General features: G+C 36.5%; 1 protein-coding gene across 2 annotated transcripts in view; it reads right to left on the reverse strand.

Moving 5' to 3' along the window:
* LOC136037822 (protein Fe65 homolog) overlaps positions 1 to 18,919 on the reverse strand; it is a 190,539-nt gene that overhangs the window by 97,419 nt on the left and 74,201 nt on the right. For both annotated transcript variants that reach the window (XM_065720661.1, XM_065720670.1), the window contains exon 5: positions 3,560 to 3,687. In XM_065720661.1, coding sequence (XP_065576733.1) covers positions 3,560 to 3,687 — 128 coding nt within the window. The remainder of the gene's footprint in view (positions 1 to 3,559; positions 3,688 to 18,919) is intronic.

The raw sequence follows: 18,919 nt of genomic DNA on the forward strand, positions 1-18,919 counted from the left end.
TAAAAAAAGGTAAAAAACTAAAAAAAATAAAAAATAAAAAAAAACTAAAAAAAAGGAAAAAACTGAAAAATAAGCTAAAATAAAGGTAAAAACCAATAAAAAACTAAAAAGAAAAAAAGGAAAAAACTAAAAAAAATTTTCATCTAAAAAACTAAAAAAAACTAAAAAAGGTAAAAACTAAAAGAACTAAAAAAGAAAAAAATAAATGACGACACTCAAAGAGAAAGCGACCAGGACAAAAGGAATGTTCGATTAGCAATCAACAAAGCACCGGGACACAGGGAGTATAAATGACGACCAGGACATAAGTAAAAAAAAAAACTAACAAAACTAAAAGAAGGTAAAAACTACAAAAAAACTAAAAAGAAAAAAAAACTAAAAACTAATAAAAAAACTAAAAAATCTAAAAATCTAAATAAACTAAAAAGAAAAAAAAAGGAAAAAAATAAAGGAGAAAAACAAAACTATAAAACCGGTATATACAGACCGGGACACCGGGATACAAATGACGACCGGGACACAGGGAATATAAATGACGACCGGGACACAGGGACACAACTACAACGGGGACACCGGGGGAAACAGGGGGATATAAATGACGACCGGGACACCGGGACAGGGAATGGTCGATTAGCAATCACCATCAACAAAGCTCAAGGGCAATCATTAGAATCATGAGGTATAGATCTGAATACAGATTGTTTTCCCATGGACCATTATATGTTGCATGTTCAAGAGTCGGTAAACCTGACAATCTATTTATATGCAAAGACAATGGGACAGCAAAGAATGTTGTATATTCGCAAGTTTTACGTAGTTAAAACCATATATATATATATATATATATATATATATATATATATATATATATATATATATATATATATATATATATATATATATATATATATATATATATATACATATATATATATATATATATATATATATATATATATATATATATATATATATATATATATATATATATATATATCTATATTCACAGGTGGGACATAGGGACACAACTAGAATGGTGCGTAACTATTATGGCGCGTAACGACTTACGCGCGCGGGGGGGCTTGGGGGGGCGCGAAGCGCCCCCACCAACTAGGTGTTGGGGTGGCGCGAAGCGCCACCCCAACAGCTAGTATATATATATATATAGATTTTAATTTATCCAAAATATGTTTTTCCTTTTTTCCCAGTGATAAAGGCTTCCAGGTTCGAAGCCTGCCATCATGTATTTTTGCACACCCTTCCTGTTTACCTTCCCCCGATTTCTCCGAGTACCCATTTAGAGCTGGGTCGCGGTTTTGACTCCCGTTCAAACCAAATAATCAGCAATTCAAACCCCAGTCCTTACGAAAAAAGGGTCTATTCACGGCTATTTATTCCAAATTTGTTGGTTGAAATAAATCCTTCTTGAACTTTTAGTGCCTTTACTTTTCTTCTTTTTTCATGATTTTCTTCCGAGCTATTTTTCAAAATATATAAAATCAGCCTATCCAGCTTTCACCGTCGCATTCTTCCTCGTTTACTTCCTGCAACACAACCTAGCAAATAAACAACACACTAGACTAAGAAGAAAGAATATCAACGATCTTTTAATCCAAGAGACTATCACTTCAGCAGCAGAAATATATTGCAGTTTCTTTTGTGCAGTTATTTGAACCAGTGGTTTTATAGATTGACATTTTCCATATATATCTTATTGTGTGAACATTTTATATGCGCGGCACAAAAACAAGCAACGACTTGTCTCTTCACAATAATCAAGATCCAAGCTAGAAAATTTTGAGAAATTGGCACGAAAACTGGCTTATTCCTCGTTCAGTGCAAAATGAATGAAGTCCGCACTGTGGACTGAGTCGATGACAAAACCAGCTCAAAAACTTGACTCGATGACAACATGTCCTGACTCAAGGCAAAACGAGCTAATCCCTGCCTTAGTACCAATAACATAGTACTCGCTACACTGGATATTTGTTAAATTAAATGAATTGAATAACTTCATACCAGACCGTTTCCAGATGGGGGGGGGGGGGGGTTACAACTGCGAATGTTGTAAACACGTAATAAAGTGCACATTTTGATGCAATTTTAAAGTTTTGTGTAACCTCTCCCCCGGAACATAAATCCTGGGTATGGCCTTGACTTCATACAATATCGAACAAAGATGCTTTACATCACGATCATCAGATCTAAAATGATCTGATTGATGTCTCAACTCCAAGAACGCCAGAAAAACCTTAACCAGTACGCGAATGAAATACCAAAGTGACTTTTTGGCATTAATACACATAAGATTAGAATCCATACACGTATAAATTTGAACCACAACACAATATCTGTGTATTTATCCACAAGGGACGTTTTATTTAAATCTGGGCATACAACAGTAAAATCGTGAGTGAAGACTGGGAAAAAATCTTCCCGAAGCATTGATAGTGCATATTTATACTTGTAATAAAGTTTACACCACCCTCCTGGAGGCAGTGATAAAAATGAAACCAAATTGTAGATTTCTAGCAGAAATTATGAACATTAAAGGTCCCAAAATCGAGCCTTGTGCAATCCCACAATTTACCGTCCCAGTATGAGAATCCTCATCACCCACAAACAGCTATCTGTTATTGGAGGTAACTTCAAAATCACGGTAGGATCTGATCACTCATTCCAATATCATTTAGTTTTCCGAAAATAGTTTCATAATCCATGTAGTCAAAAGGTTTAATAATATCTAATAAAAAAGGTTACAGCTAATTTTCCATTTTCGATAGCTTTATTAAATCGAAATGCTTCATGAAATCGAAGACGAAATCAAAATCCATCGAAATCGAAAAGAGACACAATATCAGCTGAATAACCCAGTCTGAAGCCAAATCGTAAACATTCAGAAAACTCCCATATTATTTTTGTCGGTACACCATCAAAATAGCGTGACAAAAAAACCATCAGTCCATTTACTTCAATCAATAAGTCTTGTTCAGACAGCGGAATGAAGCCCATCAAATGAAAACTAGGAGGGGGATTAAAATCCATAATCTGTTTTTAAAGCAGGAACCACGTCAATTGTCTTCTGCCCTATCTCAGAAACGAAGTTGGTAAAGGCTGACGTGACGTCTTCTTCATATACCATTACTTTTTTGAGTATAAAGGAGTTTCTAAATTGTAGATTTTTTAATTTTGCGGTTCTAATTGTATTTTTCTAAATCTAGACATTAGCAGGGAAATCTAGCCTATACCCTGACATGTTACCTAAAATAATTTTTATTGTTTTCCTCTAGTTATTCAGACATATAACAATTTGTCCAACAATGTCCCAACATACAAAACTTGGTTCCTTATAAGAGAATAGGAGAAAACCCCCTCCCCTTCTTATCAAAGAAGTTGTACTAAAAGCTTAAGCACCCATCAGCATGGGCTAACATTAGAAATCAATAGTCTTAATGGGGTTTTAGTCAGCTTTTCTTGGTTCCAACAAGGAGAGAAGAAAACTGATATCAGATATTATTATAAACAGTCACTTCTAAGTTCTCTTTTAACTATTCTTTACCTTCATGTCTTTCCCAACCGGCTGGTAGATCTTCTTCACAGCTTTCTTCTGTTTTGTCGTCTGATGTAGCACTATCTATCAGATCATTCGAATCACCTGTATTTATTTCTTCTTGACTTGTATTTTTGCTAAAAGACAAAATGTGCATATAATCAAACATTTCGTGGTAACGAACTGTAGTAAGGAGCGACCCGGCTCAATAGTAACCAAAACTCTGAAAAATGGAATTTTGATACCAATAGCTACAACAAAAGAATCGAATATTTTAAATATATAAGTTAAGTCCATTTTTATAAGTTTCATCAAGTTTAGTCTTACCCATCAAAAGTTACGAGCATGAGAAAATTTGCGTTATTTTAGAACATAGGGGGAAACACCCCCTAAAATCATAACATCAGATTCAGCGTGTCAGAGAACCCTATTGTAGAAGTTTCAAGCTCCTATCTGCAAAATGTGAAATTTTGTATTTTTTGCCAGAAGGCAGGTCACGGATGCGTGTTTATTTGTTTTTGTTTTTTTCCCAGGGGTGATCGTATCGACCCAGTTGGCCTAGAATGTTGCGAGAGGGCTCATTCTAACGGAAATGAAAAGTTCTAGTGCTCTTCTTAAGAGACCAAAAAAATTGGAGGGCACCTAGGCTCCCTCCCACGCTAATTATTTTCCCAAAGTCAACGGATTAAATTCTGAGATAGCCATTTTATTCATCGTAGTCGAAAAACCTTATAACTATGTCTTTGGGGCGACTTACTCCCCACAGTCCTCGTGGGAGGGACTACAAGTTACATACTTTGACCAGTGCTTACATATAGTAATGGTTATTGGGAAGTGTAAAGGCGTTTTCAGGAGGATTTTTTGGTTGGGGGAGAGGATAAGAAGAGGGGGATATGCTGGGGGAACTTTCCATCGAGGAATTTGTCATGGGGGAAGAAAGTTTCCATGAAGGGAGCGCAGGATTTACTAGCATTATTACAAAAAATAATGAAAAAATAAATATGAAAAAGTTTTTTTCAGCTTGAAGTAAGGAGCAGCATTAAAACTTAAAACGAACAGAAATTATTACCCATATGAGGGGCTCACCTCCTCCTAATACATCGCTCTTTACGCTAAAGTATTTTTAGTAATTTCAACTATTTATTCTATGGCTTTTGTCATTCAGGGGTTATTCTTAATGAATTGGGACAAAATTTAAGCTTTAGTGTAAAGAGTGAGGTACTGACGAGGGGGCGAACCCCCTCATATATGTAATAAAAACATGAGAATAAAAAAGTTCTTAACGTAAGCTAATTTATAAGTTACATATATCTTTTACTAATAAAAAGATTCGTAAAAAATTAAAAGTTCTAGTTGCCTTTTTAATTACCGAAAACAGCGGAGGGCAACTAGGCTTCCTCCCCCGCTCTTTTTTCTCAAAATAATCCGATCAAAATTATGAGAAAACCATTTAGCCAAAAAAAAATATAAATAGCCAAAGTCAAAACATGCATTGATTCAAAAACGTTCAGAAATTAAATAAAAAAAACAAGTTTTTTTAACGGAAAGTAAGGAGCGAATTCGCATATGAAAGGGGGTGCTTCCTCATCAACGCCCCGCTCTTTATGCTAAAGTTTGACTCTTCCTCTTATCTCTACTTTTTAAAACAGTAAAGCGGAAAGAGAGGGGAGTTGATGAGAAAGCAGCCCGTTTCATATACGAAGTAATTTCTATTCGTTTTCAGTTTTAATGTCTCTCCTTACTTTCCGTTAAAAAAAAACTTGTTTTTTTTTATTTAATCATAGTAATAGAACGCAACATTTGAGGCAGAAGATAGTAGATTTTATCAAACCTAAATGACAAAGTCGATTGTCCGCAGCCCAAATCAAAAGCTCGACATTTTTAATTTTTTGAGAAAATAGCCAGATACCGATTTTTCACTTTTGAACGGGACAAATAAATATATAATATATACATATATAATATATAATATATATATATATATATACTAGCTGTTGGGGTGGCACTTCGCGCCATCCCAACATATAGTTGGTGGGGCGCTTCGCGCCCCCCCCCCCCAAGCCCCCCTCGCGCGTAAGTCGTTACGCGCCATTGTAGTTGTGTCCCTGTGTCCCACCTGTGAATAGATATATATATATATATATATATATATATATATATATATATATATATATATATATATATATATATATATATATATATATATATATATATGTTTTTAACTACGTAAAACATGCGAATATACAACATTCTTCGCTGTCCCATTGTCTATGCATATAAATTGATTGTCAGGTTTACTGACTATTGAACATGCAACATATAATTGTCCATGGGAAAAACAATCCGTATTCAGATCTATACCTCATTATTCTAATGATGTGTACCTGTGTCCCGGTCGTCATTTATATTCCCTGTGTCCCGGTCGTCATTTGTGTCCCGGTGTCCCAGTTTGTAATTTCTCTTTGAGTGTCCCGGTCGTCATTTATATTCCCTGTGTCCCGGTCGTCATTTGTGTCCCGGTGTCCCGGTCTGTAATTTCTATTCGAAAAATCCCTGTGTCCCGGTCGTCATTTATATATCCCGCCTATGCCCCCGGCGTCCCAGTTGTAGTTGTGTCCCTGTGTCCCGGTCGTCATTTACATTCCCTGTGTCCCGGTCGTGATTTGTGTCCAAGTGTCCCAGTCTCTAATTTCTATTTGAGGTTCCCTGTCGTCATTTATATTCCCTGTGTCCCGGTGTCCCGGTCTGTCTGTCTGTCTGTGGATGGATCAGGTGACGTCACCTGAAAAAACTGGATCAGGTGACGTCAAAACTGAAAAAACTAAAAAAAGGCAAAAACTACAAAAAAAAACTAAAAACTAATAAAAAAAATAAAAAAGCTAAAAAACTAAAAAAACTAAAAAAAGGCAAAAACTACAAAAAAAAACTAAAAACTAATAAAAAAGCTAAAAAACTAAAAAAACTAAAAAAAGGCAAAAACTACAAAAAAAACTAAAAACTAATAAAAAAATAAAAAAGCTAAAAAACTAAAAAAAACTAAAAAAACTAAAAAAAGGTAAAAAACTAAAAAAACTAAAAACTAAAAAAAACTAAAAAAAAGGAAAAAACTGAAAAATAAGCTAAAATAAAGGTAAAAACCAATAAAAAACTAAAAAAAAAAATGAAAAAACTAAAAAAAGGCAAAAACTACAAAAAAAAACTAAAAACTAATAAAAAAAGTAAAAAAGCTAAAAAACTAAAAAAACTAAAAAAACTAAAAAAAGGTAAAAAACTAAAAAAAAGGAAAAAACTGAAAAATAAGCTAAAATAAAGGTAAAAACCAATAAAAAACTAAAAAGAAAAAAAGGAAAAAACTAAAAAAAATTTTCATCTAAAAAACTAAAAAAAACTAAAAAAGGTAAAAACTAAAAGAACTAAAAAAGAAAAAAATAAATGACGAAACTCAAAGAGAAAGCGACCAGGACAAAAGGAATGTTCGATTAGCAATCAACAAAGCACCGGGACACAGGGAGTATAAATGACGACCAGGACATAAGTAAAAAAAAAATTAACAAAACTAAAAAGAAGGTAAAAACTACAAAAAAACTAAAAGAAAAAAAAACTAAAAACTAATAAAAAAACTAAAAAATCTAAAAATCTAAATAAACTAAAAAAGAAAAAAAAAGGAAAAAAATAAAGGAGAAAAACAAAACTAAAAAACGAATGTATATACAGACCGGTACACCGGGATACAAATGACGACCGGGACACAGGGAATATAAATGACGACCGGGACACAGGGACACAACTACAACGGGGACACCGGGGGAAACAGGGGGATATAAATGACGACCGGGACAAAAAAACTAAAAAGGAAAAAAAACTAAAAACTAATAAAAAAACTAAAAAATCTAAAAATCTAAATAAGCTAAAAAAAAAAGGAAAAAAATAAAGGAGAAAAACAAAACTAAAAAACGAATGTATATACAGACCGGGACACCGGGATACAAATGACGACCGGGACACAGGGAATATAAATGACGACCGGGACACAGGGACACAACTACAACGGGGACACCGGGGGAAACAGGGGGATGTAAATGACGACCGGGACACCGGGACAGGGAATGGTCGATTAGCAATCACCATCAACAAAGCTCAAGGGCAATCATTAGAATCATGAGGTATAGATCTGAATACAGATTGTTTTCCCATGGACCATTATATGTTGCATGTTCAAGAGTCGGTAAACCTGACAATCTATTTATATGCAAAGACAATGGGACAGCAAAGAATGTTGTATATTCGCAAGTTTTACGTAGTTAAAACCACATATATATATATATATATATATATATATATATATATATATATATATATATATATATATATATATATATATATATATATATATATATCTATATTCACAGGTGGGACATAGGGACACAACTACAATGGCGCGTAACTATTATGGCGCGTAACGACTTACGCGCGCGGGGGGGCTTGGGGGGGGGCGCGAAGCGCCCCCACCAACTAGGTGTTGGGGTGGCGCGAAGCGCCACCCCAACAGCTAGTATATATATATAAATAAGTTGTCTGTCTGTCGGTCTGTGGATCAGGTGACGTCATGTTTCTGTGTTGACTGACGTCATGAAATTAGCTGTCGTCATTTTTGCTTTGACGGTGACGTCATTCACGATATTTAAGACATTTGTTCACGGAAAAATGTTTAATTGTAAAATGAGGGGACGCCGGGGGCACAGGCGGGATATATAAATGACGACCGGGACACAGGGATTGTTCGAATAGAAATTACAGACCGGGACACCGGGACACAAATGACGACCGGGACACCGGGAATATAAATGACGACCGGGACACTCAAAGAGAAATTACAAACTGGGACACCGGGACACAAATGACGACCGAGACACAGGGAATGTAAATGACGACCGGGACACAGGGACACATCATTAGAATAATGAGGTATAGATCTGAATACGGATTGTTTTTCCCATGGACAATTATATGTTGCATGTTCAAGAGTCAGTAAACCTGACAATCTATTTATATGCACAGACAATGGGACAGCGAAGAATGTTGTATATTAGCATGTTTTACGTAGTTAAAAACATATATTTATATCTATCTCTATTCACAGGTGGGACACAGGGACACAACTACAATGGCGCGTAACTAATATGGCGCGTAACGACTTACGCGCGCGTGGGGGCTTGGGGGGGGCGCGAAGCACCCCACCAACTAGGTGTTGGGGTGGCGCGAAGCGCCACCCCAACAGCTAGTATATATATAAATAATATATATATATATATATATATATATATATATATATATATATATATATATATATATATATATATATATATATATATATATATATATATATATATAGTTGTCTGTGTGTCGACTGATGTCATGTTTGTGTGTCGACTGACGTCATATTTGTCAACTGACAAAATTACAGACCGGGACATCGGGACACAAATGACGACCGGGACACCGAGACATAGGGAATATAAATGACGACTGGGACACTCAAAGAGAAAGCGACCGGGACACAAGGAATGTTCGATTAGCAATCACCATCAACAAAGCACCAGGACACAAATGACGACCGGGACACAGGGAATATAAATGACGACCAGGACGCTCAAAGAGAAATTACAGACCGGGACACCGGAACACAAATGACGACCGGGACAAAAATGAAGACCGGGACACCGGGACACAGGGAATATAAATGACGACCGCGACACATCAACAAAGCTCAAGGGCAATCATTAGAATAATGAGGTATAGATCTGAATACAGATTGTTTTTCCCATGGACAATTATATGTTGCATGTTCAAGAGTCGGTAAACCTGACAATCTATTTATATGCACAGACAATGGGACAGCCAAGAATGTTGTATATTCGAAAGTTTTATGTAGTTAAAAACATATATATATATCTTTCTATATTCACACGTGGGACACAGGGACACAATTACAATGGCGCGTAACTAATGTGGCGCGTAACGACTCACGCGCGCGGGGGGGCTTGGGGGGCGCCAAGCGCCCCAACCAACTAGGTGTTGGGGTGGCCAGAAGCGCCACCCCAACAGCTAGTATATCTATATATATATATATATATATAAATAAGTTGTTTGTGGGTTATGTCTGTCGAGTGACGTCATGTCATCATGTCGTCATGAGGTTAGTTGTCGTCATGTTTGTTATGTCGATGACGTCATTAAAGGTATTTAAGAAAATCGTTCAAAGACAAATTTTTAATTGTAAGAAGATCGTGGACGGAAAAATGTTTAATTGTAAAATGACTGAAGAACCTAAAATGGCAACAGCCGAAGAAGCTGCTCAAAGAGTTTATACCAAAAAACTTGCGGCTGATAGAGAAAGTAAGAAAAGAAAGCGTGCCGAGGAATCACAAGAACAGCAAGAAAACAGGCTTGCGGCTGATAGAGAAAGTAAGAACAGAAAGCCCAAACTCCTAGTTGGTGCCTAGCCCCCCCGCGCGCGCAAGTCGTTACGCGCCATATTAGTTACATGCCATTGTAGTTGTGTCCCTGTGTCCCACCTGTGAATATAGATATATATATATATTTTTTTAACTACGTAAAACTTGCGAATGTACAACATTCTTGGCTGTCCCATTGTCTGTGCATATAAATAGATTGCCAGCTTTACCGACTCTTGAACATGAAACATATAATTGTCCATGGGAAAAACAATCTGTATTCAGATCTATACCTCATTATTCTAATGATTGCCCTTGAGCTTTGTTGATGGTGATTGCTAATCGAACATTCCCTGTGTCCCTGTCGTCATTTATATATCCCCCCGTGCCCCCCGGTGTCCTCGTTGTTGTTGTTTCCCTGTGTCCCGGTCGTCATTTGTGTCCCGATATCCCAGTCTGTAATTTCTCTTTGAGTGTCGCGGTCGTCATTTATATTCCCTGTGTGTCCCGATCGTCATTTTTGTCCAAGTCGTCATTTGTGTTCCGGTGTCCCGGTCTGTATTTACCCTTGAGCTTTGTTGATGGTGATTGCTAATCGAACATTCCCTGTGTCCCATTCGTCGTTTATATATCCCCCTGTGCCCCCCGGCGTCCCCGTTGTTGTTGTTTCCCTGTGTCCCGGTGTCCCAGTCTGTAATTTCTCTTTGAGTGTCGCGGTCGTCATTTATATTCCATGTGTCCCGGTGTCCCGGTCGTCATTTGTGTTCCGGTGTCCCGGTCTGTAATTTCTCTTTGAGTGTCCTGGTCGTCATTTATATTCCCTGTGTCCCGGTCGTCATTTGTGTCCCGGTGCTTTGTTAATGGTGATTGCTAATCGAACATTCCTTGTGTCCTGGTCGCTTTCTCTTTGAGTGTCCCAGTCGTCATTTATATTCCCTATGTCCCGGTGTCCCGGTCGTCATTTGTGTCCCGATGTCCCGGTGTGTAATTTTGTCAATGAACAAACATGACGTCAGTCGACACACAAACATGACGTCACTCGACGCACAGACAACTTATTTTTATATATATAAGATGTCCCGGTGTCCCGGTCGTCATTTGTGTCACGATGTCCCGGTGTGTAATTTCGTCAATCAACAAACATGACGTCAGTCGACACACAAACATGGCGTCACTCGACACAAACACACACAGACAACTTATTTTTATATATATACTAGCTGTTGGGGTGGCGCTTCGCGCCACCCCAACACCTAGTTGGTGGGGGCGCTTCGCGCCCCCCCCAAGCCCCCCCGCGCGCGTAAGTCGTTACGCGCCATAATAGTTACGCGCCATTGTAGTTGTGTCCCTATGTCCCACCTGTGAATATAGATAGATATATATATATGGTTTTAACTACGTAAAACTTGCGAATATACAACATTCTTTGCTGTCCCATTGTCTTTGCATATAAATAGATTGTCAGGTTTACCGACTCTTGAACATGCAACATATAATGGTCCATGGGAAAACAATCTGTATTCAGATCTATACCTCATGATTCTAATGATTGCCCTTGAGCTTTGTTGATGGTTATTGCTAATCGACCATTCCCTGTCCCGGTGTCCCGGTCGTCATTTACATCCCCCTGTTTCCCCCGGTGTCCCCGTTGTAGTTGTGTCCCGGTCGTCATTTATATTCCCTGTGTCCCGGTCGTCATTTGTATCCCGGTGTCCCGGTCTGTATATACATTCGTTTTTTAGTTTTGTTTTTCTCCTTTATTTTTTTCCTTTTTTTTCTTTTTTAGCTTATTTAGATTTTTAGATTTTTTAGTTTTTTTATTAGTTTTTAGTTTTTTTTTTCTTTTTAGTTTTTTTGTCCCGGTCGTCATTTACATCCCCCTGTTTCCCCCGGTGTCCCCGTTGTAGTTGTGTCCCGGTCGTCATTTATATTCCCTGTGTCCCGGTCGTCATTTGTATCCCGGTGTCCCGGTCTGTATATACATTCGTTTTTTAGTTTTGTTTTTCTCCTTTATTTTTTTCCTTTTTTTTCTTTTTTAGCTTATTTAGATTTTTAGATTTTATTGTTTTTTTATTAGTTTTTAGTTTTTTTTTCTTTTTAGTTTTTTTGTCCCGGTCGTCATTTATATCCCCCTGTTTCCCCCGGTGTCCCCGTTGTAGTTGTGTCCCTGTGTCCCGGTCGTCATTTATATTCCCTGTGTCCCGGTCGTCATTTGTATCCCGGTGTACCGGTCTGTATATACATTCGTTTTTTAGTTTTGTTCTTCTCCTTTATTTTTTTCCTTTTTTTTTCTTTTTTAGTTTATTTAGATTTTTAGATTTTTTATTTTTTTTATTAGTTTTTAGTTTTTTTTTCTTTTTAGTTTTTTTGTAGTTTTTACCTTCTTTTTAGTTTTGTTAATTTTTTTTTTACTTATGTCCTGGTCGTCATTTATACTCCCTGTGTCCCGGTGCTTTGTTGATTGCTAATCGAACATTCCTTTTGTCCTGGTCGCTTTCTCTTTGAGTGTCGTCATTTATTTTTTTCTTTTTTAGTTCTTTTAGTTTTTACCTTTTTTAGTTTTTTTTAGTTTTTTAGATGAAAATTTTTTTTAGTTTTTTCCTTTTTTTCTTTTTAGTTTTTTATTGGTTTTTACCTTTATGTTAGCTTATTTTTCAGTTTTTTCCTTTTTTTTAGTTTTTTTTTATTTTTTATTTTTTTTAGTTTTTTACCTTTTTTTAGTTTTTTTAGTTTTTTTAGTTTTTTTAGTTTTTTAGCTTTTTTACTTTTTTTATTAGTTTTTAGTTTTTTTGTAGTTTTTGCCTTTTTTTTGTAGTTTTTGCCTTTTTTTAGTTTTTTCAGTTTTGACGTCACCTGATCCAGTTTTTTCAGGTGACGTCACCTGATCCACGATCCACAGATCCACAGACAACTTATTTTTATATATATAGATAGTTTTTTTTTTTACTTATGTCCTGGTCGTCATTTATACTCCCTGTGTCCCGGTGCTTTGTTGATTGCTAATCGAACATTCCTTTTGTCCTGGTCGCTTTCTCTTTGAGTGTCGTCATTTATTAGTTTTTTCCTTTTTTTCTTTTTAGTTTTTTATTGGTTTTTACCTTTATTTTAGCTTATTTTTCAGTTTTTTCCTTTTTTTTAGTTTTTTTTATTTTTTATTTTTTTTAGTTTTTTACCTTTTTTTAGTTTTTTTAGTTTTTTTAGTTTTTTAGCTTTTTTACTTTTTTTATTAGTTTTTAGTTTTTTTTTTGTAGTTTTTGCCTTTTTTTAGTTTTTTCAGTTTTTTTTTTTAGTTTTTTATTGGTTTTTACCTTTATAGTTTTTTTAGTTTTTTAGCTTTTTTATTTTTTTTATTAGTTTTTAGGTTTTTTTGTAGTTTTTGCCTTTTTTTAGTTTTTTCAGTTTTGACGTCACCTGATCCAGTTTTTTCAGGTGACGTCACCTGATCCACATATCCACAGACAGACAACTTATTTTTATATATATAGATAGAAGATCTATATATATAAAAATAAGTTGTCTGTGTGTAGTCGTCTCGACTGACGTCATTATAAGGATTGAGCTGTATGGGTCATGAAGTTGCTTGTTAACTGACGTCATGTTTTTCAACTGATGAAATTACATACCGGGACACCGGGACACAGGGAATATAAATGACGACCGGGATCCTCAAAGAGAAATTACAGACTGGGACACCCAGACACAAATCACGACCGGGACACAGAGAATATAAATGACGACCGGGACACAGAGACACAACTACAGCGGGAACGCCGGGGGCACAGGCGGGATATATAAATGACGACCGGGACACAGGGATTGTTTGAATAGAAATTCAAGACCGGGACACAGGGAATATAAATGACGACCGGGACACTCAAAGAGAAATTACAAACTGGGACACCGGGAAACAAATGTTGCATGTTCAAGAGTCGGTAAACCTGACAATCTATTTATAGGGACACAGGGAATATAAATGACGACCAGGACACTCAAAGAGAAATTACAGACCGGGACACCGGAACACAAATGACGACCGGGACACCGGGACACAGGGAATATAAATGACGACTCAAAGAGAAATTACAGACTGGGACACCGGGACACAAATGACGACCGGGACACAGGGAAACAACAACAGCGGGGACGCCGGGGGGCACAGGGGGATATATAAATGACGACGGGGACACAGGGAATGTTCGATTAGCAATCACCATCAACAGAGCTCAAAGGCAATCATTAGAATAATGAGGTATAGATCTGAAAACATCTATCTATATATAGATAGATAAGTTGTTTGTCTGTGTGTCTGTCTACTGACGTCATGTTTGTGTGTCGACTGACGTCATGTTTGTCAACTGACGTATCTATATTCTACAGACCGGGACACAAATGACGACCGGGACAGAGGGAATATAAATGACGACCGGGACACTCAAAGAGAAATTACAGACTGGGATACCGGGACACAAATGACGACCGGGACACAGGGGATATAAATGACGACCAGGACACAGGTATTTAAGAATATCGTTCAAAGACAAATTTTTAATTGTAAGAAGATCGTTGAAAGAGAAATTTCTAATTGTAAAATGACTGAAGAACCTACAATGGCAATACCCGAGGAAGCTGCTCAAAACGAATATATTCAAGCCGAAGTAGCTGAGTTGGTAAAGCGTTATGTTTCAGGTTCTAGGTCCAAGAGGCTCCAGGTTTGAACCTTGGCTTTCGGATTAATACAAAAGAAGAAAAACTAAAAAAGGTAAAAACTACAAAAAAAACTAAAAAGAAAATACTAAAAGAACTAAAAAAGCTAAAAAACTAAAAAAAAAAAACAAAAAAAGTAAAAAACTAAAAACTAAAAAAGAAAAAACTAAAAAAAAACTAAAAAAAACTAAAAAAACTAAAAAAGGTAAAAACTACAAAAAAACTAAAAAGAAAAAAAACTAAAAACTAATAAAAAAATAAAAAACTAAAAACTGAAAAAGAAAAAAAAACTAAAAAAGAAAAAAAACTGAAAATTAAGGAGAAAAAGAAAACTAAAAGCCGGGACACAGAGAATGTAAATGACGACCGGGACACTCAAAGAGAAATTACAGACTGGGACACTGGGACACAAATAACGACCGGAAGATATAAATGACGACCGGGACACTCAAAGATAAATTACAGACCGGGACACCGGGACACAAATGACGACCGGGACACAGGGAATATAAATGACGAACGGGACGCTCAAAGAGAAATTACAGACTGGGACACTGGGACACAAATGACGACCGGGACACAGGGAATATAAATGACGACCGGGACACTCAAAGAGAAATTACAAACTGGGACACCGGGAAACAAATGTTGCATGTTCAAGAGTCGGTAAACCTGACAATCTATTTATATGCACAGACAATGGGACAGCAAAGAATGTTGTATATTCGCAGGTTTTACGTAGTTAAAAACATATGTATATCTATAACGAAAAGAGAAATTTTTCTCTTTTATCTATATTCACAGGTGGGACACAGGGACACAACTACAATGGCGCGTAACTAATATGGCGCGTAACGACTTACGCGCGCGAAGGGGCTTGGGGGGGGCGCGAAGCGCCCCCACCAACTAGGTGCTGGAGTGGCACGAAAAGACACCCCAACAGCTAGTCTATTTATAAAAATAAGTTGTCTGTGTGTCTGTCGAGTGAAGTCATGTTTGTGTGTCAACTGACGTCATGTTTGTCGACTGACGAAATTACAGGCCGGGACATCGGGACACAAATGACAACCAGGACACCGGGACATAGGGAATATAAATGACGACCGGGACACTCAAAGAGAAAGCGACCGGGACACAAGGAATATTCGATTAGCAATCACCATCAACAAAGCACCGGGACACAAATGACGACCGGGACACAGGGAATATAAATGACGACCAGGACACTCAAAGAGAAATTACAGACCGGGACACCGGAACACAAATGACGACCGGGACAAAAATGACGACCGGGAAACCGGGACACAGGGAATATAAATGACGACCGCGACACTCAAAGAGAAATTACAGACTGGACACCGGGACACAAATGACGACCGGGACACAGGGCAACAATAACAACGGGGGCGCCGGGGGCGCAGGGGGATATATAAATGACGACGGGGACACAGGGAATGTTCGATTAGCAATCACCATCAAAAAAGCTCAAGGGCAATCATTGGAATAATGAGGTATAGATCTGAATACAGATTGTTTTTCCCATGGACAATTATATGTTGCATGTTAAAGAGTCGGTAAACCTGACAATCTATTTATATGCACAGACAATGGGACAGCCAAGAATGTTGTATATTCACAAGTTTTACGTAGTTAAAAATATATATATATATATATATATATATATATATATATATATATATATATATATATATATATATATATATATATATATATATATATATATATATATATATATATATATATATATATATATATATATATATATATATATATATATATATATATATATATATATATATATATATATATATATATATATATATATATATATATATATATATATATATATATTCACAGGTGGGACACAGGGACACAACTGCAAAGGCACGCAACTAATATGGCGCGTAACGACTTACGCACGCGGGGGGGCTTGGGGGGGGGGTCATGAAGCGCCCCACCAACTAGGTGTTCTATCAGCTAGTCTATATATATAAAAATAAGTATATATATAAAAATAAGTTGTCTGTGTATCTGTCGAGTGACGTCATGTTTGTGTGTCGACTGACGAAATTACAGACCGGGACATCGGGACATCTATCTATATATATCTTCTATATATATAAAAATAAGTTGTCTGTGTGTCTGTCAAGTGACGTCATGTTTGTGTGTCGACTGACGTCATGTTTGTCGACTGACGAAATTACAGACCGAGACATCGGGACACAAATGACAACCGGGATATAGGGAATATAAATGACGACCGGGACACTCAAAGAGAAAGGGACCGGGACACAAGGAATGTTCGATTAGCAATCACCATCAACAAAGTTCCGGGACACAAATGACGACCGAGACAGAGGGAATATAAATGACGACCAGGACACACAAAGAGAAATTACAGACCGGGACACCGGAACACAAATGACGACCGGGACAAAAATGACGACCGGGACACCGGGACACAGTGAGTATAAATGACGACCGCGACACTCAAAGAGAAAATACAGACTGGGACACCGGGACAGAAATGACGACCGGGACACAGGGAAACAACCACAACGGGGACGGCGGGGGCACAGGGGGATATATAAATGACGACGGGGACACAGGGAATGTTCGATTAGCATCACCATCAGCAAAGCTCAAGGGCAATAATTAGAATAATGAGGTATAGATCTGAATATAGATTGTTTTTCCCATGGTCAATTATATGTTGCATGTTCAAGAGTCGGTAAACCTGACAATCTATTTATATGCACAGGGACACAGGGACAGAGCTACAATGGCGCGAAACTAAAATGGCGCGTAACGACTTACGCGCGCGGGGGGGGGGGCTTGGGGGGGACACAATACCAACTAGGTGTTGGAGTGGCGCGAAGCGCCACCCCAACAGCTAGTGTATATATATATATATATATATATATATATATATATATATATATATATATATATATGTTTTTAACTACGTAAAACTTGCGAATATACAACATTCTTCGCTGTCCCATTGTCTGTACATATAAATAGATTGTCATACCCCTGTGCCCCCCGGCATCCCCGTTGTAGTTGTGACCCTGTGTCCCAGTCGTCATTTATAGTCGACAAACATGACGTCAGTCGACACACAAACATGACGTCAGTCGACACACACGTCCCAGTCGTCATTTGTGTCCCAGTCTGTAATTTCTCTTTGAGTGTCCCGGTCGTCATTTATATTCCCTGTGTCCCGGTCTGTATATACATTCGTTTTTGAATTGATATATGATAAAATAAATTTTTGGTTTTTATTTTTCAGTTTCTTTCCTTATTTTAGTTTTTATTTTCTTTTTCAGTTTTTAGTTTTTAGTTTTTTATTTTAGTTTATTTATTATTATTTATCATTTTTTAATAATACAAAAGAAGAAGAAAAACTAAAAAAGGTAAAAACTACAAAAAAACTTAAAGAAAATACTAAAAAAACTAAAAAAGCTTAAAAACTAAAAAAAACTAAAAAAAGGGAAAAAAAATAAAAACTAAAAAAAACTAAAAAGAAAATAATAATAATAATAATTATTTTTAATTTTTAATCCGCTATAGCGGAACACGTGTATAATTTTCCTCACCACAGTATTTTATTTGATCAGACAAAAATTGTTGATAAGTCTGTAGGACTTTTACAAAGTTTCAGAGAAATTATAGAAATAAAAAAGATTATCTATGGGGGTATTAGTATCAATAGAGATGAAGGGGATTTTAAAATAAATTCAATTTATAATAGTTTAATTAAAGACCAGTCAAAAACTTCAACGAGTATTGATTTGCATAATTGTCCCGAAACAAGTAATGACCTTGCGAATGAAAGTCAAAGCAAGGTCAATACTATAAGAAGTCAACGGACGGCAGCTAAAATAGCAAATGAAAAAAATCCATTCAATTTATAATTCATGGCTTTATTCATTAACCTGTAAGATTTGATTGGATTCGGGGTTGGGTGACCTGTTTTCATATTGTTGCAAGTATTTATAATATTCGGAGTATTTTTATTTTTGTTAGCTAAAGTGTAGTTCATATATTTTATTTTTGTTCACTGCTTTATAGAAATTAAAGCCGTTTTTTCTTCGATCAATTTTTCGATGCATGTTTGTTTGTTTGTGGGTTTGCATATGACGTCATTATAAGTATATAATGCTTTGTATCTGACGTCATTATAAGA

Source organism: Artemia franciscana, chromosome 2, assembly GCF_032884065.1.
Source record: "Artemia franciscana chromosome 2, ASM3288406v1, whole genome shotgun sequence".
Taxonomy (NCBI): domain Eukaryota; kingdom Metazoa; phylum Arthropoda; class Branchiopoda; order Anostraca; family Artemiidae; genus Artemia; species Artemia franciscana.